The sequence below is a fragment of the Nansenia antarctica genome (assembly GCF_963989245.1).
Source record: "Nansenia antarctica genome assembly, chromosome: 4".
Classification (NCBI taxonomy): Eukaryota; Metazoa; Chordata; class Actinopteri; order Argentiniformes; family Microstomatidae; genus Nansenia; species Nansenia antarctica.
This window is the reverse complement of record NC_137689.1, coordinates 50,310,607-50,335,823: the sequence shown is the minus strand read 5'-3', so window position 1 is coordinate 50,335,823 and position 25,217 is coordinate 50,310,607. Positions and strand designations below refer to the sequence as shown.

The 25,217-nt window shown below is 46.1% G+C and overlaps 1 protein-coding gene across 3 annotated transcripts in view; it reads right to left on the bottom strand.

The window, feature by feature from the left end:
* Positions 1-24,627, bottom strand: part of adamts6 (ADAM metallopeptidase with thrombospondin type 1 motif, 6) — a gene marked incomplete at both ends in the record, with an annotated part of 57,832 nt that extends 33,205 nt beyond the window's left edge. Inside the window, 10 exons of one of the 3 annotated variants that reach the window (XM_080529863.1) lie at positions 5,099-5,240; positions 9,549-9,695; positions 11,513-11,618; positions 15,083-15,126; positions 18,317-18,462; positions 19,420-19,503; positions 20,125-20,344; positions 21,208-21,386; positions 23,513-23,898; positions 24,528-24,627. In XM_080529863.1, coding sequence (XP_080385989.1) covers positions 5,099-5,240; positions 9,549-9,695; positions 11,513-11,618; positions 15,083-15,126; positions 18,317-18,462; positions 19,420-19,503; positions 20,125-20,344; positions 21,208-21,386; positions 23,513-23,898; positions 24,528-24,627 — 1,554 coding nt within the window. Of the gene's footprint in view, positions 1-5,098; positions 5,241-9,548; positions 9,696-11,512; positions 11,619-15,082; positions 15,127-18,316; positions 18,463-19,419; positions 19,504-20,124; positions 20,358-21,207; positions 21,387-23,512; positions 23,899-24,527 lie in introns of all 3 variants that reach the window. The other 2 variants (XM_080529864.1, XM_080529862.1) reach the window with 2 other exon arrangements.
* Between the last annotated feature and the right edge of the window lie 590 nt (positions 24,628-25,217).

Below are 25,217 nucleotides of genomic sequence, written 5' to 3'. Positions count from 1 at the left end.
GTCTGGGAGGTGTGTTACTGTCAGTCAGGTGTGTCACTGTCAGTCAGGTGTGTCACTGTCAGTCAGTCAGGTGTGTTACTGTCAGTCAGGTGTGTTACTGTCAGTCAGGGAGGTGTGTTACTGTCAGTCAGGTGTGTCACTGTCAGTCAGTCAGGTGTGTTACTGTCAGTCAGGTGTGTTACTGTCAGTCTGGGAGGTGTGTTACTGTCAGTCAGGTGTGTTACTGTCAGTCAGGGAGGTGTGTTACTGTCAGTCAGGTGTGTTACTGTCAGTCAGGTGTGTTACTGTCAGTCAGGTGTGTTACTGTCAGTCAGGTGTGTTACTGCCAGTCAGTCAGGTGTGTTACTGTCAGTCAGGTGTGTTACTGTCAGTCAGGTGTGTCACTGTCAGTCAGGTGTGTTACTGTCAGTCAGGTGTGTTACTGTCAGTCAGGTGTGTCACTGTCAGTCAGGTGTGTCACTGTCAGTCAGGGAGGTGTGTTACTGTCAGTCAGTCAGGTGTGTTACTGTCAGTCAGTCAGGTGTGTTACTGTCAGTCAGGTGTGTTACTGTCAGTCAGGTGTGTTACTGTCAGTCAGGTGTGTCACTGTCAGTCAGGTGTGTCACTGTCAGTCAGGGAGGTGTGTTACTGTCAGTCAGTCAGGTGTGTTACTGTCAGTCAGGTGTGTTACTGTCAGTCAGGTGTGTTACTGTCAGTCAGGTGTGTTACTGTCAGTCAGGTGTGTCACTGTCAGTCAGGTGTGTTACTGTCAGTCAGGGAGGTGTGTTACTGTCAGTCAGGGAGGTGTGTTACTGTCAGTCAGGTGTGTTACTGCCAGTCAGGTGTGTTACTGTCAGTCAGGTGTGTCACTGTCAGTCAGGTGTGTTACTGTCAGTCAGGGAGGTGTGTTACTGTCAGTCAGGTGTGTTACTGTCAGTCAGGTGTGTTACTGTCAGTCAGGTGTGTTACTGTCAGTCAGGTGTGTTACTGTCAGTCAGGTGTGTTACTGCCAGTCAGGGAGGTGTGTCACTGTCAGTCAGGTGTGTTACTGTCAGTCAGGGAGGTGTGTTACTGTCAGTCAGGGAGGTGTGTTACTGTCAGTCAGGGAGGTGTGTTACTGCCAGTCAGGTGTGTTACTGTCAGTCAGGTGTGTTACTGTCAGTCAGGGAGGTGTGTTACTGTCAGTCAGGTGTGTCACTGTCAGTCTGGTGTGTTACTGTCAGTCAGTCAGGTGTGTTACTGCCAGTCAGGTGTGTTACTGTCAGTCAGGTGTGTTACTGTCAGTCAGGGAGGTGTGTTACTGTCAGTCAGGTGTGTCACTGTCAGTCTGGTGTGTTACTGTCAGTCAGTCAGGTGTGTTACTGTCAGTCAGGTGTGTTACTGTCAGTCAGTCAGGTGTGTTACTGCCAGTCAGGGAGGTGTGTTACTGTCAGTCAGTCAGGTGTGTTACTGTCAGTCAGGTGTGTTACTGTCAGTCAGGGAGGTGTGTTACTGTCAGTCAGGTGTGTTACTGTCAGTCAGGTGTGTTACTGTCAGTCAGTCAGGTGTGTTACTGCCAGTCAGGTGTGTTACTGTCAGTCAGTCAGGTGTGTTACTGTCAGTCAGGTGTGTTACTGTCAGTCAGGTGTGTTACTGTCAGTCAGGTGTGTTACTGTCAGTCAGGGAGGTGTGTTACTGTCAGTCAGGGAGGTGTGTTACTGTCAGTCAGGTGTGTTACTGTCAGTCAGGGAGGTGTGTTACTGCCAGGGACAAACATGGGGCTCAGGGCTGGGTGACAGGTGAAGACTCAGCAGAGGCTCTTTCCTAACGTCGTTGTCCTTCACCTGCACAGATGTGAAGGAACTGGACAGGTGCAAAGCAAATGCTGTCTTACCGGTTGGCATTTCACCAATATTTGACCAGTTTTTTTTGGGGGGGGGGGGTTTTCAAATCGGTGCGGACGAAGAAGAGGAAGCTTCTTGTGTGAAGCACATGTGCTTTGGATCACAGTGCTTCTTGAGTAATATTCTAAAGGCCATCACGTGTTCTTAATGTTCTCTGATAAAGAATGAAGAGTCAGCTGGATCAACACCGTGACTAACGCTTGCTCACGTTCAGCAGGTCGCGTGACGTCAATTCAAGGAATGGCTTTCGGCCACTTATGGGAAATCATTCACACTCATAACAGTGAGCAACTGCCCCCCCCTCACCTCCAAAGTCTCAGCAAATAGGTTTTCTAGACATAACAAAAACACTTTGTCTTACAGGAAGTTTTAAACAAACAACCTTGATTTCTACATCTCGTCCTTCCTTATTCGTCCATCCTTAGTGGAGAGAGGGAGGAAGTCTGAATTCACCACAGAAAAAGAAAGAGAGAGAGAGAGAGAGAGAGCCATGGCACTCAGCTGCAGAAGTCCCCCCCCAAATAAATACAACCGTAAAAACAAATGCGTGTTACAAGGACAGTTCAGCATAACCTTGCATTAGATTTCCCATTAAACCCCACCGGGTAACCCCCTTCGCGTCTCGACTTCAAAGCTTTTTTTTACAGGACAACTGTGTACGGGAGAAGAGTGAGCCCATGAAAAAGAGTTATGATCCCGAGCACGGGTTCTGACCTCTGGGTCAGTAAATATGCCTTGGTCCCCGCAAGGTCTGTGAGCCTATCCAGATTAAATAAAGCGAAAAACTGCCACTCTCTGGTTGCAAGCGGGCTCTCCTCACCCAGCTGGTTTCAATAAGGCCTCCCGCAGCTCCATTCACAATCTCTAGCCCTGCTAAAAGGTCAGGAGCACAGGCCTAGACGAACATGGATACGGCCCTGACGGATTTATGCTGAAAAAGAGCAGGCCGGTGATAAAAAAAAGGGCAGGGGCGCTCAGAGAAAGCACCAGTAATATACTCATCAAAGGATGTTTGTTTTTCCTACCCTCCCTCACCTGGCTGGTTATGTCATACCCATTCTGTTGAGATGTTCCCCTTTTTGGGAGTTGCTATTCGGGTCCGGCGGTGTGAAGTGGATTTGTCGGTGTAACTCAGGAGAACGGGACGTATTTTATACATGCCGTATTTAATGGTAAACATTATCCTGACTCTGTGTAGCGTCCGACGCTAACTCCGCCGCTGCCTCACGCTGGGATGTGACATCTGTGACGTCGTTGCAGTTTCAGTACCATGGGGATCTCGGTCGGGGGTCCTTTAAGACTTATGAACAATGTGAGTGTCAATTCTTGAGATCTTGTTAGGAATTTACCACAGATGCATCGCATTAGTTCCTTGATCTCCTTGATTTGAATCTCACAGGGGAAAAACAAAACACGTCAGCAACTCGAGCGAGCTACAAAACCAAAACCACTTCTTGGCTGTGCTGTCATACCAGGTTTTCACAGTACAATAACTGTTCCATTTGCTAGTGTTTTCTAATCAGAAGCTACTTTAACATAAGAATATGATACCATGGAAACAATGTCCAATTGAGTTTCTATTCTACAGTACCAGGCCACAAACATATCACCATAATACTGCTTGAACGGTATAAGAGAGACTGTAAAGTGTTACAGCATATTGCTTAATCCCCCATATATTTTTGTCTTTCCGCATATTCTTTAGTGGCACTAAAGCAAGTCCTGCTCTGTGTGTTATGTTGGAACAGCTGTAGGCTACCTTTTGGCCAGGCTTTCCTTGAGAAAACATACAGTACAACCTTGTATACAGTATAAACACTTCATCATCGTTCTAAACTGAAGTAAACATTACTTTTTCAAACTAGTATGACAGGTATAAACACTTTTACATCCATTACGAGATCTTTTTATTCATTCGTGTGGTTCAAACACGAAGCTCTGAAGACATCTCTTTAACAGATGGCTAAATGAAAAAGTTGTAATTGTCAGAATCCCCCTAGATGAAACACAACATGCTTGTCATGTAGGAGCAGCCCAGACGCCAGAACGCTACCCCCTCATAAATGGGTGTCTTTCATGCTGATCTAAAACCACAATTATGAGCTTAAGAGGCAGCTTTGACAGGGGTTGATTTGGGGCTCATTATAACGTGCTGTCAGATATTTCTTTCAATGAAATGAAATAACCCTTTGATCTCTGTTAATCTCAGACTGTTTTTTTTATAGCCCATGCTGAAATATTTGCGTAATACACAAAGTGATCTCCCATTTTTTTCCGTTTTCATTCGTTGTGCCTTCATTGGAGCTCTCCTATTTCTGTTTGGTTATTTTCCTCCTTTGCTTGTGTCAGTTTGTTTACCTAGGTTTGTTATTCTATGAAGAGGGGGTGGGTGGGAGCGGGGGGGGGGGGGGGTATCAGCCCTCAAGAGCCCTCAATCCCTCATCTCTGTCTGGGAGGCACATCAAACCCGCTAGATGAAGCACATCCCAGGTGATAATAAACAATTATCTCCTCTTATGAAAACACCCTGCACCCTTTCATCTCACCGAGGAGCCGCCTGCTCCTGGGAGGCGGAGAGAGGCCTGATCACTATCACAGCCCCACATACTAGATCTTCTTCACTCACCATCCACTGAACCACTGACGGAGGATCTACTGTTGTAAAACAGCCTCTGGCTCTTTAGATAAAGCCTGCCTGATGCAGAAAGCAGGATGTAAAGGCCCATAATAGTCTCTACCTGTGATCTATTCAGATAGTCATCCTCATTCTTGTGCTGTTTGAGACAGTAGCCTAGATGATGATGTCCTGCGGCATAATGAGCGTTGTCTAGTTTTTACGATCGGAAAACCACTTCTAATGTAGGAAGTGTTGTAATGTAGTGATCACTTAACTCCTTTAACTAATGGTAAATGGCCTTATTCCAAAGTGCTTTGCAACGGCTTTTCATTCACCCGTTCGCACACACATTCACACACCAATGACGGCAAGCTACCATGCAAGGCGTCGGGCCCGCTCATCATCGGGAGCAATTTGGGGGTTCAGTGTCTTGCCCAAGGACACCTCGACACGTGGACAGGAGGAGCGGCAGGGAGGGGGGGGGGATCCAACCGCAAACCTGAGGATCGAACCGCCGACCTTGCGATCGTTAGACGCCGGCTTGACCTCCTGAGCCTTAGCCGCCCGACCGATCAGCAGATGAGCGACAGAAGCAGCTGAAGAGATGCAGGTTTCTTACCCCATATTTGCACTGTCGCGAGGAGGCTCCGTACTGGAAGCGACACTGCTCGTCCGCGTCGTACACCTGCCCCGGGGCCACTGTTGGGTACAGGAAGTCTCGTTTCAGAGGTTCATTGTCCAGACACGTCCCCCGACCTGAGCTGTCAAAAAAACAAACCTACAATAGGATTGTTTCTTACACAGGGCAACCCTCCATCTAGTGGATTAGTATTAGGACCAGGTGTGTTAGCGCTGGACTGGAACAGAACACCAGGTAACACCAACAGGACCAGGTGGACTGCCTCAGAATGACATTCAAGCAGAATGCCGATCCAACATTGTCCTGAACATGACTCAGACCTTGACGTCATATTTTCAATGAACGTTTTCCGAACGTTTACTGTGTTTCACACTGATGGCCTCGAGTCATGAACCTTTTACGAAGCACGACAAACTAAAACCGTGGTACAGTTTCAGTGTGTCATGCTTCATACGGTAACAGGCTTTCGATGGAGACCAGTGAGGAGATTTGAGTCGTCTTTAACGGTCATGACATGCTTTGTGAACATCAAACAGAGTGCTACAGGCATTGTGAACATCAAACAGAGTGCTACTGTTCTACTAGACAGGGGAGGAGATGAGAGGACAGGAGAGGAGAGGAGAGGAGAGGAGAAGAGAGGAGAGGAGGAGAGGAGAGGAGAGGAGGGGAGAGGAGAGGAGAGGAGAGGAGAGGAGAGGAGAAGAGAGGAGAGGAGGGGAGAGGAGAGGAGAGGAGAGGAGAGGAGAAGAAAGGAGAGGAGAAGAGAGGAGAAGAGAGGAGAGGACAGGCGAGGAGGGTAGAGGACAGGAGAAGAGAGGAGAGGAGAAGAGAAGAGAGGACAGGACAGGAGAGGAGAGGAGAGGAGAAGAGAGGAGAGGACAGGAGAGGAGAGGAGAGCACATCCATCTGTGAACAACAGGAGTGGGTTGATTTTGGCCCTTTAAAGGAGGGGAAACGTGTTATTTATGGACCCAGATGCCCCCCTGTCTCTGGCTCAGTGTGGAGGGGAAGAAGTGCATTAAAGACATGGATGGAAAAACACAACATGGAGAGAGAGAGCGAGAGAGAGAGAGAGAGAGAGAGAGAGAGAGAGAGAGAGAGAGAGAGAGAGAGAGAGAGAAAGGGAAGAGCGATCACAAGCAGCCAGATTAGAGGGGTCGGTCTGTCTCCAACACACTGCCATCGTGGCTTATATGGCCCTGCACGGTTAGAGCTCCTATGGAATCCATTGAGGAGCCAATAAAATGACAGAGCAAGAAGGAGTCAAAATCTGGAGTGGGCTATAGGTCATGTGTCCAGCACTGGAACTCTGTTTAGACTGTTTTGTCAGATAGAAATATGTGCGCTCACAAAGAACTCCCTCAACAAAAAAAAGATGGCCGAAAAAAACCCAAATACTTAAGGGAGGCCAGGAAGCACACAGAGCAGCTTATGTTGTTGGTGTGTCTATTCATTCTGCGTTCAGAAGTTGAGCTTGTTTTACCGCTCTTCTGTGGACGCTTTCCTCTCCCCGTCTGTGTGGTCTGAGGGTAGACGTTCGGCTCATGGATAGGGCTGGTGAGAAGGTCATGTATACTAACTAGTCTTTAACAGAAGATTACTACTACTAAAAGTATTACTGCAATGTCTACACATACATACCCAACCAGATTGGTATATGTATACACAGAAGTACTGCGTCTTTGCATCTCTGGTCACTAATCAAGTATATCTTACAAATCGCGTTGACCCCAATGACACTTAGATAGATGTAACATAATTAGTACTATGTACTATTAGACTGGGCTCTTTACAGAAGCAGCATGCAGAGGAATGCTTCTCATCCCTCTGAACAGCGCTTGTGGTGACAACACAAGTGCTTCACTATACTTACAGATCCTATCCCTGACCAGTAGAGAGGGGTGGGGAGTTCCAGAGATAGATAGAGAGTTCCAGATAGAGAGAGAGAGAGAGAGAGAGAGAGAGAGAGAGAGAGAGAGAGAGAGAGAAAGAGAAAGAGAGAGAGAGACAGGGAGAGAGCGAGGGATGGGGGGAGGGGGTGGGGGTGGGGTTGGGGGGATGGGGGGGTGGGGGGGTGGGGGGGGCTAGGGAGAGAGCATCCCCACATTCCAGATTCCAGGGGAGTACACTGAGCAGGATAAGGACTTCCACTCCTTTATCAGACCTCACTGCCTCTCCACGTTACCTAGGGGCTACTCTAATGACACAACAATCTTTGTGTAATGACACTTTACAGAGAGGTCATTGGTGTTTGGAAACTATGACAATTCAAAGGGAAATCAAGTGAAAATAGTGCTTATTTAAACAAATCCCATCACGGTGTTGTCAATACTGTTGAATTATACTATAGACAGCAATGTAAGAAACACAGTAAAACTGTAACAGTCTATTTTCGACGCAGATTGGCAAGTGAAAGATTAACTGGAACAAGGTTTATTTGGACCCTCACCAGACTATCGGAAGTCTGATCTAATTGGAAACTAAACCAAATACATCGGAAAGGGAACACTGGAGCTAAGGCCCGGAGGGGCAGACCGACCAATGGAGTATTCAATTTCTCCTCCTAAACTCTCTTTCTCTCTCTCTCTGTCTCTCTCTCTCCCTCTCTCTCTATATCATTTTCCTTGGCTGAGAGGGTCCTCTCAGGTCCTCTCAGAAAGAGAAGTCGAGGCCCTCAGCCCCCTCGACTCTCAACGCACCAGGGCCCTGTTTATTGGTTTGGAGAGAGACAAAATAGTCCACCGTTTAAATATAGAAACTATTATTTGACATAGTCGAAAAAGCTTCCTGTTCATTGGAAGGAGCCAAATTCATTACTACACTGAGCGGAAATCTCCCATAATACGTAAGACGGAACATCACTGGATCCTGAACTCAGACCTGCTCCAGCCATGTAAAGACTACACATATGACTAAGACTGAATATATACATATATGGAAATACTTCCTTACAAGAGGCTACATTGGATCAAAACATGTGTTGCATTAGCGATATGAAGAGCATGTAGTAAATCAGTGAAATGGAAGTTAAAGCCATCACTGCGTTCTGACATTTGTGACAGACTGGCAAGCACACTTGGGAGAGTAAACTGTGAGTGAACTGTGTGCATTCATAAACCATTCTTCAAAAACTCAAACCAAGCACCACATATTGCACCAGCAAAGCTGTGAATCTAGGCCAACACCACAGCCAAAGTTGTTTACTTGGCAAGAAGAAGCATGGGACATATCCAACAATCTGATAGAGGGAGAGAAGGATGGGGAGGGGAGGGGGGGGGGGTGGTAGATTTTACAGGGAGAAAATAGTCAACAAAAAGCCAAAGGAGCCGAATTGAAAAGACAAACATCAGAGACGTAAATGAACGGAGAGAAACGAAAACAGTGTCGGTTCAATAAAAAATGGGACTGAGAAAAGAAGTCAAACCAAATCTTCAGTCTCACTCCTCCAGGTCCCAGTTGACCTGGCCATGAGCGAGGACACCGTGATGGAAACCTCCAGCGAGAGCAGAGAAGAAGCTCTTTGTGTTTCAACTTGGCACCCTGTCCTGTCACCACTGCTGCCAGTGTTGTGGTGTTGCTGCCCTGCCCGCTTTAGTGTCTTTCATCAGAGAATACCCTCTGACAACCAGAACCAGCACACACACACACACACACACACACACACACACACACACTCACACACGCACACTCAGACACACACACACATACACACACACACTCACACACTCATACACGCACACTCAGACACACACACATACACACACTCACACACACACACTCACACGCACACACACGCGCGCACATACACACACACACACACACACACACTCACACACACACACACACACACACACACAGACACACACACACACTCACACTCACACACACAAACAAATCTCTTTGTATCACAGAGCACCTCTGTTAGGCTACTCACTAAAACACAATTCATTGGGTTTAGGGCCTTCAGAGCCATTAGACTTTGTTTACTATGGATTGTTCCTAAAAGGATGATTTATTTTATACTTGGAAGCCAAGACTCTATCTGTTATCATCTCTCAGTCCTGAGGGGCAGCTATCAAATCAAGCCAAATATTTGAAAATAAGCTAAGTTATGCTTCTTTGAAGAGGCAAGCATAAATAAATACTTGAGTGTTATTCAAGGCACAGTTAACACAGAGAACATTCTTAAAGGGAATTGTGTGTTCTTTCTGATTATGTCCTTCAAACCTACGATGGTTATTAACCAGTGAGAGAAGCATCAACTAGGCCTTATGGAATACCTGGAATAGTTCCATCCCCAACACACGCACGCACACACACACACACACACACACACACACACACACACACACACACACACACACACACACAAACACAAACACACACACAAGCATACACACAGGTACAGTATAAGCCCTCTTCCACTTACTCGAGGAAGCTGGTGATGTAGTCTTTGCTGCAGGCAGACCAGGAGAAGGGGTTGGTGTTGGCTGTGATGTGAGCTGCCATTAGCTTGGCCGCCTCATGGCCTTTAGTACCACAGGAGTTTCCTATTCCATCATGATTCATCCCGAAACTGCAAGACACAAAATGGACGGATGGCTCATTCAGTCAGTCAGAGCCTACACAGAGGGATCCTCCAGAAGGATTCAGATAGAAGTAAAAGCAGATGTTACCTCAAACCACTAATACAGTGTCAAATATTGTTCATCCCCCTAATGGTTTAATTTTAGTATTGGGGGGTAGGGCGGGAAGTCTGTTCCTTGATCTGTGGTAAGGAGCGACTTGTATTTCGAGCACAACCCTATTGAAAGAGATGTTTGTGTTGACCAGCCGGAGCTTTAGAGCAGTCTGAGAAGAGCCCTCCCTGGGGGTTGAGCCGAGGCAGCTCTGGATGACTGTGGCATGCATGGTTTGGAGTGTTTGAGGGTGAGTGAGTAGAGGATGTCTCTGTCAGTGTCCCGGGCTGTAAAGAGAGGGCTCTGTGGCTCTGAAACAGCTGTGTGGAGGAGACCAGGGGTCAGGTGGCAGGCCCTGTCTGGAGCTCGGCAGGAATGAGAAAGTTCTAATCACCACCCTGATGCCTGCCTGTCAATCAATAATTACAGGTCTGGACGGGGCCCGAGATCGGGAGACACAGACTTGAGGGGGAGGGGAAGGTAGGGAGGGGGAGGAGAGGAGGGGAAGGAGGGACTTCTCAATGAGTCTGTGTGAGGGAGAGAGAAAGAGCTTCAACCCCGTCGCCCGGCACCTACTTTGTCAAAACACAAAGAACTTATCTTCTCTCTCTGTTGCTCATCCGACCACCTAACTGACAGAACTTTTTAACTCCCAAAAGGCTGTCCAAGTATTCATCTCTGACTGAGAGCTGCATATAAATCATTTTAACAATTCCTTTTTTTTATTTTTTTTATTTATCTGTCTGAATATCATAAGAGAGAAAAGCTCACGTTACAGCAGGAAGCCAAAGCTTACTTTTCCTTACCGTACAAAAGCACAAATCAGTTCTAATGTATATAACAAACCCGACCACATCGCACAGCTCCAACCTGTTTTTCTAAGGCTCGCGTTTATGACATTTTACCCTACTCGGGAAATAAATCAGCCCAGTTGAAACCGTGGTACTGTGTTTTTTTTATACATCCTCTAGAAGCAGAGACTATTTTTACAACTGCCCCACAACAGAAGCAGACACGAGACATAATAAAGGAAATCGCCATCTTGCTGAACCCTCGAGAGGGGGATACGTAGACTAATACATCATCATTATTTTGCTTTATATTCAGGAAGAAAGGGCCGAAGGTATGTGGACACTGACATCTGCATGAGGAAATATGTGGAGATACAGTTCAAGACGTCTGCTGGGGAAAGAGCACACGCAGGTCTCGCTGCTCAACCTAATGCTGAGCCTAGCTCAACCTAGCTCTACGACAGGCAGCTCTGTATCAGACCACACTGATCAACCTAATGCTATGCTAGCTCTACGACAGGCAGCTCTGTATCAGACCACACTGATCAACCTAATGCTATGCTAGCTAACGACAGGCAGCTCTGTATCAGACCACACTGATTTTGAAACTTTAAAGGATCGTCTTGATCTGCAACAGCATTTCAAATGTTGCCATAACTTCAAACGCTAAGTAGAGGGTGGTTAACTTGTAAAAGGGGTACTTTGCAAACAGGCTGGTTATCCTGGTTGGTTAACTTGTGAAAGGGGTACTTTGCAAACAGGCTGGTTATCCTGGTTGGTTAACTTGTAAAATGGGGTGTTATTTTGAGCGGGTAGAGCTAAGCTTCAATGACTAGAACTAACAGGTGTATGAGCAATAGATTCGTCCTCGGAATAATTCATGTTGCGGAGAGAAGGGGGAAGGCAAATCTGAGCATACTCACTTGTGGCCAATTTCATGAGCGATGGTGAAAGCAGAACCAAGGCCGATGTCTTCATTGATGCTGCAACTCCTCTCAGGCTCACACATTCCAGCCACCGACGCCAAGCCTGGACAAACACACGCACACACGCACGCACACACACACACACACACACACGCACACGCACACACACGCAGGGTTAGGTCAAGGTGTAGCATTCTATTTGTGTCCATAAAAGCTCAATTCCTCACGTTTGACCTCCACAGTGTTTAAGGTGGGGCAGGAGGAGAAACGTGAACTCTCAGAGTCACCACTGGATTCACCGGGGGGAGTTTAGTTTAGCATCACTGGCTAGACATTAGCTTTTTTCAAACTACAGTCGCTGCTGGAAAATGTCTAGACAAGGGTTAGATTTATGCATTTCACTCCAAGTAACAAGGGACCACCTAGTAATGCAAGCCAAGGAAGGGAATTTAAGAAAACATTTTCCTTCCCCCCCAAAGCCAACCCCCCACCCTCAAAAATATAGATGTTTTCACCATTTCGAAGCTGCAGAGAGAGAGAGAGAGAGAGCGAGAGAGAGAGCGAGAGAGAGCGAGAGAGAGAGAGAGAGAGCGAGAGAGAGGGTTATGCATAATCTGGATGTTTGAAAGGGCTTTTTCAAAGGGAGAACAACATGACTGAGTGCACGAATGAATGGGCGCTGAGCAAGACCTTCAGGTTCCACTGTACAAGTCACAGTGTTCATGTCAACAGAGCGCGGACCCCACTAGAGGTCAGAGGAGGAAGGACCCCACTAGAGGTCAGAGGAGGAAGGACCCCACTAGAGGTCAGAGGAGGAAGGACCCCACTAGAGGTCAGAGGAGGAAGGACCCCGCTAGAGGTCAGAGGAGGAAGGACCCCACTAGAGGTCAGAGGAGGAAGGACCCCACTAGAGGTCAGAGGAGGAAGGATCCCACTAGAGGTCACAGGAGGAAGGACCCCACTAGAGGTCAGAGGAGGAAGGACCCCGCTAGAGGTCACAGGAGGAAGGCTGTTTGCTGCTTCTTCTGATCCTCATAAAACAACATGTTTCTTAGAGGTGATGGAATGATGGAAATGTCAACGGTGTATTTGGTTTCCTCGAAAGCTGTTACTACTGTATGGCTGTCTCTCTGCCATCCAGGTGTCTCATGACAACTGTATGGCTGTCTCTCTGCCATCCAGGTGTCTCATGACTACTGTATGGCTGTCTCTCTGCCATCCAGGTGTCTCATGACTACTGTATGGCTGTCTCTCTGCCATCCAGGTGTCTCTTCTTAACCTTTTTCCCCCCAGAGCCTGACAGATCAGATAGGAAGAGAGAGGGGGGTATTATCCCACAGATTACATCTGCAGGTGACTGAGAAGGGTCTCACACGTCACTCTGACTACACTCAAACTGGATCCTCACTCGGCAGAAACCTGATCTCTCGATTTGTATTAGCACGCACGCACACACACACTCGCACACACGCACACACAGCTCTCGCTGAAATAAAATGGGAGTTATTGTTCAAGGATTTGAGTTGAATGCTAAACACACGCACACAGACATATGATGTTCATCCATGGTTTCTGGTTAGAGGTGCTTCTGACATTGTTAACTCGTGGAGTCCACATCACTGCAGCTGAAAGTGACTTGGCTTTGGTCTCCCCTCACTGAGAAGCCATGCAAGAGTGGACTCGCAAATCAGGAGGCCAGAGGAGACTGGAGGGAGAGAGGGAAGCTGGAGGTGAAAAAAGAAGAGGGGAGAAGGGGGGGGGGGGTTCTGGAGGCCTTCTTTGACACTCTCCTCTAACTTTAAAATGTGTGTGTGTGTGTGTGTGTGTGTGTGTGTGTGTGTGTGTGTGTGTGTGTGTGTGTGTGTGTGTGCGTGTGTGTGTGTGTGTGTGTGTATGCACGTGCGTGCATGTGTGTGTGTGTGTGTGTGCGAGTGTGTGCATGTTTGTGTTTGTGCGTGTGCGCGTGTGTGTGTGTGTGTGTGTGTGTGCGTGTGTGCGTGTGCGTGTGGGTGTGTGTGTGTGTCCGCGACTTTGTGTGTGTGTGTGTGTGTGTGTGTGTGTGTGCTTGTGCGTGTTGGAAGTTGTTTTCCTAACACTGGGGGTCGGCTAGGTATTATCTGCGGCCCCCAGATTGACCCCCAGTGACCCCAAAGGGCAAAGGATCTGACCTGGGAGCATGATCCCAGAAGAAAGGTAGAAGAGGGGTGAGAGGAGGAGAGACTGAGAAGGAGGGGAGGAGGAGAGGAGCAGAGGGGGGAGGGAGGGGGAGGGAGGGAGGGAGGGGAGACGACGAGGAAGCCAAGCAGATGCCGGGGCAATTAAAGCGACCGGGGGAATGTGACGAATGCGGTCAATCTGTCAAACCCCCGGAGTCACAATATTACCTCCAAGATATACTGTGGTGCCCAGAGGGGCTTTACAAAGATAAGATGGAGAGAGAGAGGGGGGGGGGTCTCTGCTGACACTCCCTGCTGTCTTTTTCCACCCCCAACAGCACCACCAAACACTATTCTATCTATCTATTTCTCTCTCTCTCTCTCTCGTGCTTTTTCTTTACCTCTCTAACACTCCCCCTCTCTCTCTTTTAGCTCCTGCCGCTATCCCTCTCTCATTCACTCTGTCTTACTTTTTCTTTCTCTCTCATCACCCTTTCTCTCTCTCTCTCTCTCTCTCTCTCTCTCTCTCTCTCTCTCTCTCTCTCCCTCCCTCCATGGTTTTGTTAACCATACTCATTTGGGTTTTTCCTTTCTCTCAACCCAAGGGAGGTGTAAACACCTTGGACAAACTGCAGAGGGAGAGAGAGAGAGAGAGTTGGAGGAGAGAGAGAGAGAGAGTTGGAGAGAGAGTTGGAGAGAGAGAGAGTTGGAGGAGAGCGAGAGAGAGAGAGAGAGTTGGAGAGAGAGTAGGAGAGAGAGAGTTGGAGGAGAGAGAGAGAGAGAGTTGGAGAGAGAGTAGGAGAGAGAGAGTTGGAGGAGAGAGAGAGAGAGTTGGAGGAGAAGGAGAGAGAGAGTTGGAGGAGAGAGAGAGAGAGAGTTGGAGGAGAAGGAGAGAGAGAGTTGGAGGAGAGAGAGAGAGAGAGAGAGTTGGAGGAGAAGGAGAGAGAGAGTTGGAGGAGAGAGAGAGAGAGAGTTGGAGGAGAAGGAGAGAGAGAGTTGGAGGAGAGAGAGAGAGAGAGAGATTTTCTTCAGAGAGTTGTTCTGCTGAGTGAGTTTGGACGTGTAGCTGTAACTGTAGACAGAGGTGTGTGAAGCCGTAGCCAGGCCCACAGCTCTTACCTGAGCCAACACACTGAACCACTGAAGGGTTGTAAAAGACCCTTTTCATTATCACCTCTCTGTGCTGTCGCTGGGTGGTACACAGGGATTTAGCCTTTCTAAATTATTTGAGTCCAGATTTTGAGTCACAGCTTAAGTTGAAGTTTGGCAAAAGTTGAGAGCACAGAAGAGGACAAGACACAACAGTAAATCCTGGGAGAATGGCCAGGACATGTCTCTAACTGTAGGAGAAAGGCAGCTTACGGAGTCAGAAATATCGACATGATTTTGAAGATAAACTACTGCCACTCACCTAAGGTCCCACAGGGCTTGTTCTTGTAAGTGCAGATGTCGTAGCTGTGGCAGGAGGAAGAAAAGGAAAGATAAGCAAGACAGTATGAAACAGTTCTGTTCTGTTCTGTTCTGTTCTGTTCTGATCCTCTCTTTTGGTCTGTTCCATGTCATTCTATTCTGTGCCATTCCATTGTTGGATCTGTTCACCCCATGGTGATCTGACTAGACACCACCTACAAGCACACCTCTGGTGTATTAAAGTCATTGGTGAGAGTGAGCCACTGAAGGGATTAGTGAGAGTGTGAAAGCTTGGCGTACTGCATGTATGGTCCTTCCTTAAATGTCAACCAGCTAGCACGCCATACACGACAGCTTTCAAGGTCCAACAAGGCCCTGTTCTCCGATGCTTGATTCCCACTGTGTCCCTCCCATAGTCCTCTCTGCCTCACACACACACACACACTGATAATCCAATACAGTGGAGGGGGAAAAAAAGCCAGAGCCACAACGCTTTAGGAACACACCATACATTTCAAATGAGTGATCCAATCATTCCTAAAGCTTTTAATCTCTTAAAAACCAAGGACACAGTTAATTACATTTCACCCCCCCCCCCATCCCTCCCTCCTTCACCTCAACCCCCCCCCACCCCCCACCCCCCCCTCCAACCCTCCCTCCCCGTGGACCCGTTCCAAACTCATGAGGTACGGTCTTGAGGAGGCGGCCAGACTCTCAACCTCATTTAGGAACTATCTATTTACTTTGATTTACTTCCTTTAATTTCCCCCTGCGCCCCTACGGGACGGGCCCCGTTCCAACACGAGGCACTGCAACCCTCAAATCGCTCTCTAGCCCCGAGCCTAATAAAGAAACGACATGGAAGGAAAGGGGGGGTGGGGGGGAGGGGGGGAGGTCACTCCTAAGCGTCACGAACAGAGTGATGAGCGGAGCTGAACACAAGCTCAAGGATAATGACCGCTGGGGTAATGCCTTCTCCTCCTGACAGGAGCACCCTGAAGAACAGCGCTGGATGGAGAGGTCACTTATAGCATCCTGGACGGAATGATGAGCTATTAGAGGGATAATAACCTCTGGGATGATGTCTCCTCCTGATGTTCCCCCCCCCCCCCCCCGCCCGACCACAATGATAGGACAGGAGCGCCATAGCGACGGCGGCAGTGACATCATGGTGAGTATCTGCAGTACGTGCAGTCTGAGGAGGCCGTACACTGAGGTAGCCTCTGTGGTTGAGGAGCCCGTACCCTGAGGTAGCCTCTGTGGTTGAGGAGCCCATACACTGAGATAGCCTCTGTGGTTGAGGAGCCCGTACACTGAGGTAGCCTCTGTGGTTGAGGAGCCCGTACACTGAGGTAGCCTCTGTGGTTGAGGAGCCCGTACCCTGAGATAGCCTCTGTGGTTGAGGAGGCCGTACCCTGAGGTAGCCTCTGTGGTTGAGGCAGATGTTGCTCTTTAACCGCCACATACAAGGTCAGCTGTATTTCCTCTACATCGCACTGTTTCAAATGATTATCTCATACATCAAGCTAAAATACGGTTCTAGAACTTAAGGAAGTTCAACTCTGACCTGATCTGTCTATCGGCCAGATAAAGATTAATAATCATATGCACCAAGTACCACAGGGCACACAGCCAAAATGCATTAGGGCTGACGTTGTAGTACACAAATCATTCAGGAGTTCTAAGTCCAAAGATCCTGCACCTCTACAGCCCCCATACACCAATATTAGTAACAGGCACCACAGATGATGAACTTGTGGCAGGGTGTGGTCCAATGGACTATCACTACGGTCTAGACAGTGCACGTATATTATGCCCATGTCGGCATGGGTTCGAATCCGGCCCATGCCCTGCTGACATGCCCTCTCCTCCTTACTTTCCTGTCTATCTTCACTAATTCCTTCCAATAAAATGAAAAATATGAGTGGGACTGCCCCACTCAGAAAAAAATAACCTTTAAAAAATAATAATAACCTTTAAAAAAGAGATGATGAACTTCATACCGGAGGCTTCCCTCATCAAACAGAATCACCATCTCATAAAAACCTTTTTGCCCTAATATTTCTTCCAGGCTATCATTAGTCATAGATGACATACCCACACATACAGTAAATGGCCACCAAGCTGAGCGTTGCTATCGTAAACAGTCTTACAAATGGCAGTGCTCTCTCCTTAGGTGCATTCCTCCATAGAATCCCGGAATGTTCTAGCAGACATGGTGGTTAATAAAGGCTTCCTGACTCCACCATTAACTATTTATACTATCTCTAATGTTAGCATCTCTAAGCTTGGTTGGTGCCTCCCTACATCTTGTTGTCCCATTACATTCAGCCTTATAGTCAACCTTTATTCAGGAAGTTGACGCACAGAATGTTCATCGCCTCTATTTCTTTGCAGCGCATAATAAGAACAAGTCACTATCCTCCCTTTGGTCAATCCATCATCTGACTTTACAACAATAACAGAAGCCAAAGGAGCTGGAGAATTTCAACTGACAGACAACTAGCAAAAGCAAACTAGAGATAGTAGGAAGCCTGGTTTATGCACAGCCCAGCGAGTGAAAAGCAAGGCTTTAGCCAATGTCAATCACAGCACGCCAGACCAAACAAGAGAGGAATATATATACTTTAGTTGCTAGGTTATGTGGCCAAAACAGCTCAGGTAACAATGAAGCAACTCCAGGTAATGACAGTGTTCTTGCTGCAACATAAATTGTAGTATAACTGGTATGCCCCAAACAGCATACGTTTGCAACCTCATAAGTTGGTCGAGCAGGTGAGGATTACACACGAGGACACACAATCGTTACACATTGTGACGTTAGAATTATATGGTTCTATCTCCATTTTTGTCAAAATTTAGTTTTTTACATAATCTGATCCATTAGGTGTTTATTAATGCCGGTGTGGTGTTATTTTTAAAATGTTGACATTTTTGAGTTAGTAATTCATAAAATACAAAGGTTCCATCTCACAAAACATAACGGAATGTAAAAACTTTGACTCTCAATATCTCTGAACTGCCCTAAACGGAGATAGAACCTTATAATTCTAAGCTCACGACATTACACACACATCAGATGGTGATTTGACTGCTCAAGCAACTTCACAACTCAATGAATACAATAGTCCAAATAACTAAACAAGCTTTCACCCTGATGAGTACAGTAAAAAAAAAGGCCAATATGAAAAACAAAAACGATTGTGTCTGCTCAAGAAAGTGCTCCTGTACCTACCGTGTGATAAGAACCGCGTTGTCATGGTGAGCCATCCCGTTCTCTGGGATACTGTTGCCGTCTCCTTGGTGAGAGAGGATGGACTTCTGCCATTTGCAGAAGCTGTCCAGAGACTTGTCAGCATGGTGGTTGATCTCTAGGTTGGGCTGGAACACAGAACACACTCTCAGTGAACTAACTCCATAGACCAACAGGGACAGCACGACACCGTACCACAAGCCGTACTACTCGAGGTGGCCAAACACTACTACAAGGTAGCCATCTATCATCAGACAATATTATGGCATATCAAATGATTTATAGAAGAACTAATATCTATTGAACATTAAACATGTCTATCCTTGTTCTCGTCCCGATCGATACACACGACAAACTCCGGTTAAAACATACTCATGGAAAATGGAAAAATGAAGACATATTCATCTCAGCTGGCTCCTGGCCTGTATAAAGAGCCTCTTACGACCCTGCAGGAAAGCAGACGCTAGACGGGACACTCTGTTTCTCCCATCAAATCTACATAAATATATATATATGTAAAAATCCTCAATCAAGTCTCCCTAAGGGGAAGATGTCTGAGCACATCTCTTCTGGAGTGTCTTTCATCTCTAGTGGTGGTGGCCAGATGGTAGACGCTTCCTATCCTCTGTCCTCCTCACCCGTGGCAATCACATTAAACAGACCACTCTGACACGCCAGGCAGAGACGCGCTCAATAAGTCTGGGTGAGAACACTGAGACACAGGACTAGAGGAAAGACAGACAGAGAGAGAGAGGGGGGGGGAGAGAGGGGAGAGAGAAAGAGAGAGAGAGAGAGAGAGAGAGAGAGAGAGAGAGAGGGGAGAGAGAAAGAGAGACAGAGAGAGAGAGAGAGAGATAGACAGAGAGAGAGAGAAAGAGAGAGAGATAGACAGAGAGAGAGAGAAAGAGAGAGAGAGAGAGAGAGAGAGGGTGGAGAGAGAGAGAGAGGGTGGAGAGAGAGAAAGAGAGAGAGATAGACAGAGAGAGAGAGAGAGAGAGAGAGAGAGAGAGAGAGAGAGAGAGAGGGTGGAGAGAGAGAGAGAGGGTGGAGAGAGAGAGAGAGAGAGAGGGGGGGGGGGCACTTACCTGGTCCTCAGTTAGAACAATCAACCTGGTTACAATAATGTTCACAACGTTTCCTAGACTGGCATCACGGTACAGTTTGGCAACCTGACCTCCAGAAAAGAAGAAAAGACACAAAGTCAGACAAATTGTGTCCATGTGTCACAATATTGTATTATTTTCATCACAAACACTGCAGGGATGACAACGCTAACCGCACATTACACTCATGCTGTGATTTAACTGTCTGTTTTGAGTAAGAGAGAACATTTTGTGAATGAAAACAAAATGTTGTCTCCCAAAGGGAGAAATACTTCAAATAATATTGTCTATTGTACATGTTCCAATAATCTAAAGATGCCTCCTCTCCCATATCCAGTCTCAGTCCGAGGCTGGAGTGCATCTCAATCCTGTCTTTTTGACCTGTGACTTCAAATGAGGGTCAATGAAAGAAAGCAGAGGAGGAGACCCACATTGAGATGCAACCCGTACATTTTGCTCACCAGCTCAGTAAGGACAAGCCATAGGGCATGAGAGAGGAAACCAGATTGGATAATCAGGACGTGGCCATGTCTTAACTACTCTGCATATGGAAAATTACCATAACACATACTGTACGTGATATATCAACTCGCAGAGATCAGAGAAATTGTATTCTCTATAATGCTTTCCTTATTATTAATATACCCTAACCCCCAAAAAACAACCGAAAAGCAGGATCAAACTTACAATATTCATCACAGACAGGATGTAGTTTTCTATGTCTTTGCGGCCATGGTAACCAACCATCATTTTGTCGGCTACCACCAGGGTCTCGACGAAGCGCTCTGTGCTGACGGAGCGCCTCTGTCTGTGGGCGGTGTTAGCCCGGGTGGCGTTGGTGTGGGGGACGGGGGTGGGCGGGGCTGGAGGGACTGGGGAGGGAGGGCTGTGTAGATAGGGGCTCCCGCTGTTTGTGAGGTCTGTGAATGAAAGAGAGACAGGGATCAGCTTAGCTGAAGAGACCAATGGAAGGTTTTCAATTGTGTGGAGAAAAAAAACTACAATAATTAAGTGTGTGGAAAAGTAATTAGACATCATGGCTTGTGTGATTTGTATATGAATGAATGTATTAAAAACAACAGCCATACAGGCATCATGAGACTAGACAATGTAGAGTAAAGTATTCTTTGGTAACATGAAAAAATAAAACAAAACAAACATGTTTACATCAAAAACGACATTGAGACAAATGACATATCTGCAAAACAATCATTCAAAGCTCATTTTCAGGAAAGCCAATAGAGCGTTTGGGTGTATGGCAAACACACATTGGGAATCTGCACCTTTGAACCTTGCAGCTGAAGCCTTTGCTTTATGACCCAGATGCTCTGGGAAACAGCTATAAGATAGTGCGTGTCGGGGCAAGTTGGCTTCCTGGCGATGACAGCCTTCGCTGTTACTTATAAGACCTTGGCCCAAATATCCACCTGGTTCTTCTCGAATTCCACCATAGAGGACAGAGTTTTGAGTAAAGCAGGGATACTTACTGTATGTGCTGTGTGAAGGCTACTGTTCTTAAACCACTAAATTAGATGATTGAGTCTATAAATGGGATGACTGCTTCCATAAAAAGACTACAATTTAGTTTCAATGTGCCAGTAGTAGGGCCCTTTGTGATTCTGATGCATAGCCTTCTCTATACTGTAGCACACAAGCGGTGGTCATTTCCACCGGAACCTGGGCCTAGAACCAAACCAGCACTTCCTCTGTCCTGCTATGTATAGCTGTTCCTTTACGTCAGTCCCAAGTCCAGCCCAGACGGAGGTTCACCAACCTGAGATGCCACAGCTGAACTCCTGGCTGTGCTCTTGTGGCGAGGGAATGGAAGACTTTTTATAAATAACATGCTGCTGTCCTTCCTCGAGGTTCCATTGGCTGGAAGTTGTGGAGGATATATTCTTTAATGGCTCTATTAAATATTGCTCTTCCTCTGTTGTTATAACACCATGCTTGTTGAGAAACAAGAACATAGAGAGAGACAGGTTATGAACAGAAGCGAACAATGTCGCAAAAGCACACAAAACACAATCTTCGATTTTTCTGTAATGTTAGAATCACAAACATGCAAAAACACAACAGTTTTGTCAGAGGAAATTTCAGCTATCTTAAATGGTTTACTTACTGCAAACCACTTAAGCCATTTATATGAAATAACTTTGCTCATTATAGTAATAAACCTATTATTGTGCTAAAGAGTATAATGAACTAGGTTGAACACTTTTTTTTAGCACAACCACAACCTGTAAAATGATTGCCACTCTCAGTCAGAGGTAATTCTCTCCCAGACTGAGTCACGTTGCAGCACATATAATTCATATCTCTCAGTCACAGGTAATATTCTCTTCCAGACTGAGTCACGTTCAGCACATATAATTCATATATCTCCATGTTGCAGTCAAACGTAAAAACACCCCACACTCTCAAGCAATTTGATAAATCATGTTATAACAACCAATTACACCAAGAACAACACTATAATTACTGGGACACCAACCAAAGTACACAGTTCTCTGCCCTTGAACACCCCCTTTGTAGCATAAATTGAAAAAGTACTTCAGAATGTGTTTATAGAAAACTTTGGCACGTTGAAACATTGGTCCGTAAAACCCACAATGAAACCAATTAACTAAATATCACAAACTGGCAGACAATGGCAACAAACACATATTTGATAAAAGCCTTACAGTGTACCATGTCAAGATATCAAATATGTCTGGCAACTTGTAATTAAACTAGAGATACATTTCAGTTTTGTCCATTTTTGGTACTATTAAAACTGTCTGAGGCTAAACAGACTTAATACTAATTCAATTTATGATACTCCAGCTTGGGGCTGCCAATAAGTTTGGCTGCAACAACAGTAATACATGTTTTTCTTCACATGATTGCAATTGGCAAAGAGAAACAGGGCTTTCTCCTTGTTTTGAGATATTTCAAAGTAAGAGGGATAAAAGTTCTCCAAATGCTTCCAATTCTGTAGTTAACGAAGAGAGTCTGGCCAGTCACATAGTCTGAGGATAACAGCCTGAGGACCAATACCTCAACTTCAATAATTAGTCGCCTCGTTAATGCTTTTATGAAAGCAACACATACCAAAAAAAAGAATTCACTTAAAAAACTAATGCCCAGTCTATAAAAAACCCAAAGCCCCTAACTTTACACACACACCGTATGGAGTATCCACAGGGTGTAAGCACTAAGCAATATGGAAGAATCTCTACCAAGCTCTATGATCCCCATTCAGATCTACAAGATGTGTCAAGGGACTTCAGTCATGTTGTAAAAAAAGAACTCTGGCTAACTCTGGCAGTAACTATAATTCCTGCTTTCTCCTCCAACTACAGAACAGATCAGCACAACAAAGTATTACATATCACACAAAAAAGCTGCTGAGCCATCCAAGAGCGTTTGTGCCCTGTTGCTAAGGAAACTGAAATCTGAGGAAGACTTGAGGAGTTGCCCAAAACAGAGAGTTGGTTCTGACTGTTTAGTAAGCAAACAAAAAGACATCCCTTCATGCTTGTCTGTCACACTCCATTGAGAGGGATGGGTGTTAGGTTCCCTGTGGTGGGAGGCTCAAAGTGGAGCTCTGATGATCTTGTAGAGAGATTTCCTCCCACGCCCATTACCTTACCCCACATTGCCCCATACAGAGTCACTATGCCCATGTCTGCCAAGTGGACGGAGGCCAAGATACTATTTAGCAAACTACACTTGGTCTAATCCTTTGACATTAGGTCTAAGGGTTTGCCTGAGGTAAGCAGACCAGGGACTACATATTAACTCCTAGTGACCAATAGGTGCTGTGCTTTCCTCAGCAACAGAACACACGGCGTCCTCTACAAACATTATCACAAATAAATAGTCCAAATATATTCCAAAATACTTATGTTTAACCTAAAAGTAAAACATAACTCTGATATAAAGGGAGCAGGATGGTGGATGGGTGCATTAACTGAAGACAACTCAGTTGTCCATCTCTTCATCACTTCCCAGTACCTTGCATCCATACAGTAGCTTACTTCCTCTACACATCAATCCCAAACGTATAACTATAAACTCCCATGGTACTCACCAAGCCCTTGCAGTTGCTGAGAGCCACTCTGGTAGTACTATACTGGTTCTGTAGGAATCCCACATAGTGGCAGTTATCCACCAGGTCATGACGCCACTCCAGCCCCTCTCTCCCCCAGTACTCTACTGTAAAATGTTTGGACACCAGGTTGGGGTTGAGGGTCAGGTTTAAGTGAAAGTGCTTTCCGTAGGCTGACAGTCTGTAGAAGAGCCTGGACTCAGCCAGGTCTGGGTCGTCTTGTTCTGGTCCCACCGTGGGGTCCACCGTGCTCCGTCTCCGGCGCCCCGGCCGGTGGTGTTTCACAGTGTAGCTCATGAACTCTCCGTTCTCGTTCACCCGCACCGGGACCGTGAGCTGGTAGTGCTCCAGGTAGGACAGGAACTCCTCTTTTACAGGAAAGAGTGATGGGAGAATGAGCCAGTGACAGAGAAGTATACAAGGACAAGAGCACGAAGAGAGAAAAAAACTTATTTTTTGGTTTCCCTAAATCCCAAATTCTATCAGACTTGGTTTTTGTTGAATGTTATTTTCACTGTACAACATCATGACAACTTCCTATTTACATTGTATCATTCAGAACATGGCTCAGACAGCCCTTTATAAATGTGTTGAACAGAGAAAATACTAATATCACTGACAGAATCTACCTGAAGGGATCCATAAGAACATTCAGAACCATCACATAAAAAAGAAAATGGAGCCTAGACTCATACATAGCAGGTAACATACAATACAGTATAACCTCTGACTTTAGTTCTAAAACAGAAGAAGAAGAAGAAGAAGAAGAAGAAGGGCTCACACAGTTATAGAACATAGTACAGACATGACCTCACACTGTTCCAAAGAAAACAGATCTACAGAAAGTTTATCCCTCCCAAAAGAAAACAGTCAGTGCACCAGATGTTTCAATGTCTTACTGACCTACCATGAGCAACCATGCACCTGTCTCTCTCACCCCTAAGAGAAACCCTTCTCTTCCTAAGAGAAACCCTTCTCCTAGGAAGGCCAATCATACCTTGTGAGTTGTGTGAAAGTCTGTTGACGCTTTGAAATTCTGAAGCAGCCATAACCACCAGGCTCAATATCCAAGTCAGCGTCTTCCACAAAATTTCCATAATTCAGAAAAAGATCTGACATGGGGTGGGGGGAGGGGTAGGGGGTTGCTACAAACAGGCTAAAAATACACGGTCAGTCCGACGTCGCACCATAACAACTCCATGGTTTAGGTCCTTGGTGTGAAACGTTCTCACTTCTCTTGATGGCTCATCCAGGTCTCAGATTTCTCATGAAACAGACTTCCAGATCACACTGGCATTTGCCTCTCAGCTCATGTCAGCAACTCATGGGTGATACTCGAATCCATTTGTCAATTACTTCAGTTGTAAGTCCAAAGCAGTAGATCTATATTGGAAGCTTGTCTTGACCTATCCATCGGCATACCTGTAACAACATTATTGTATGTTTAAATGGACATAGCCTACCTAATACAAAATAAGAAATGCAATCCACAGACTAAGAGAAGTCTCTAAAATATTCTCATAAATCACAGAAACACATTGATCAAGTAAAAAAAAAAAAAAAGAGCTTGTGCTCCAATGTCTGCAAGCGGCCTCAGTCAACACAGCACCTGGCATTAACAAGTTATGTCATTTCAAGATCATTTCACACGCTGGAGCCAGTTCTAAGCAACTCAAAAGATCAACAG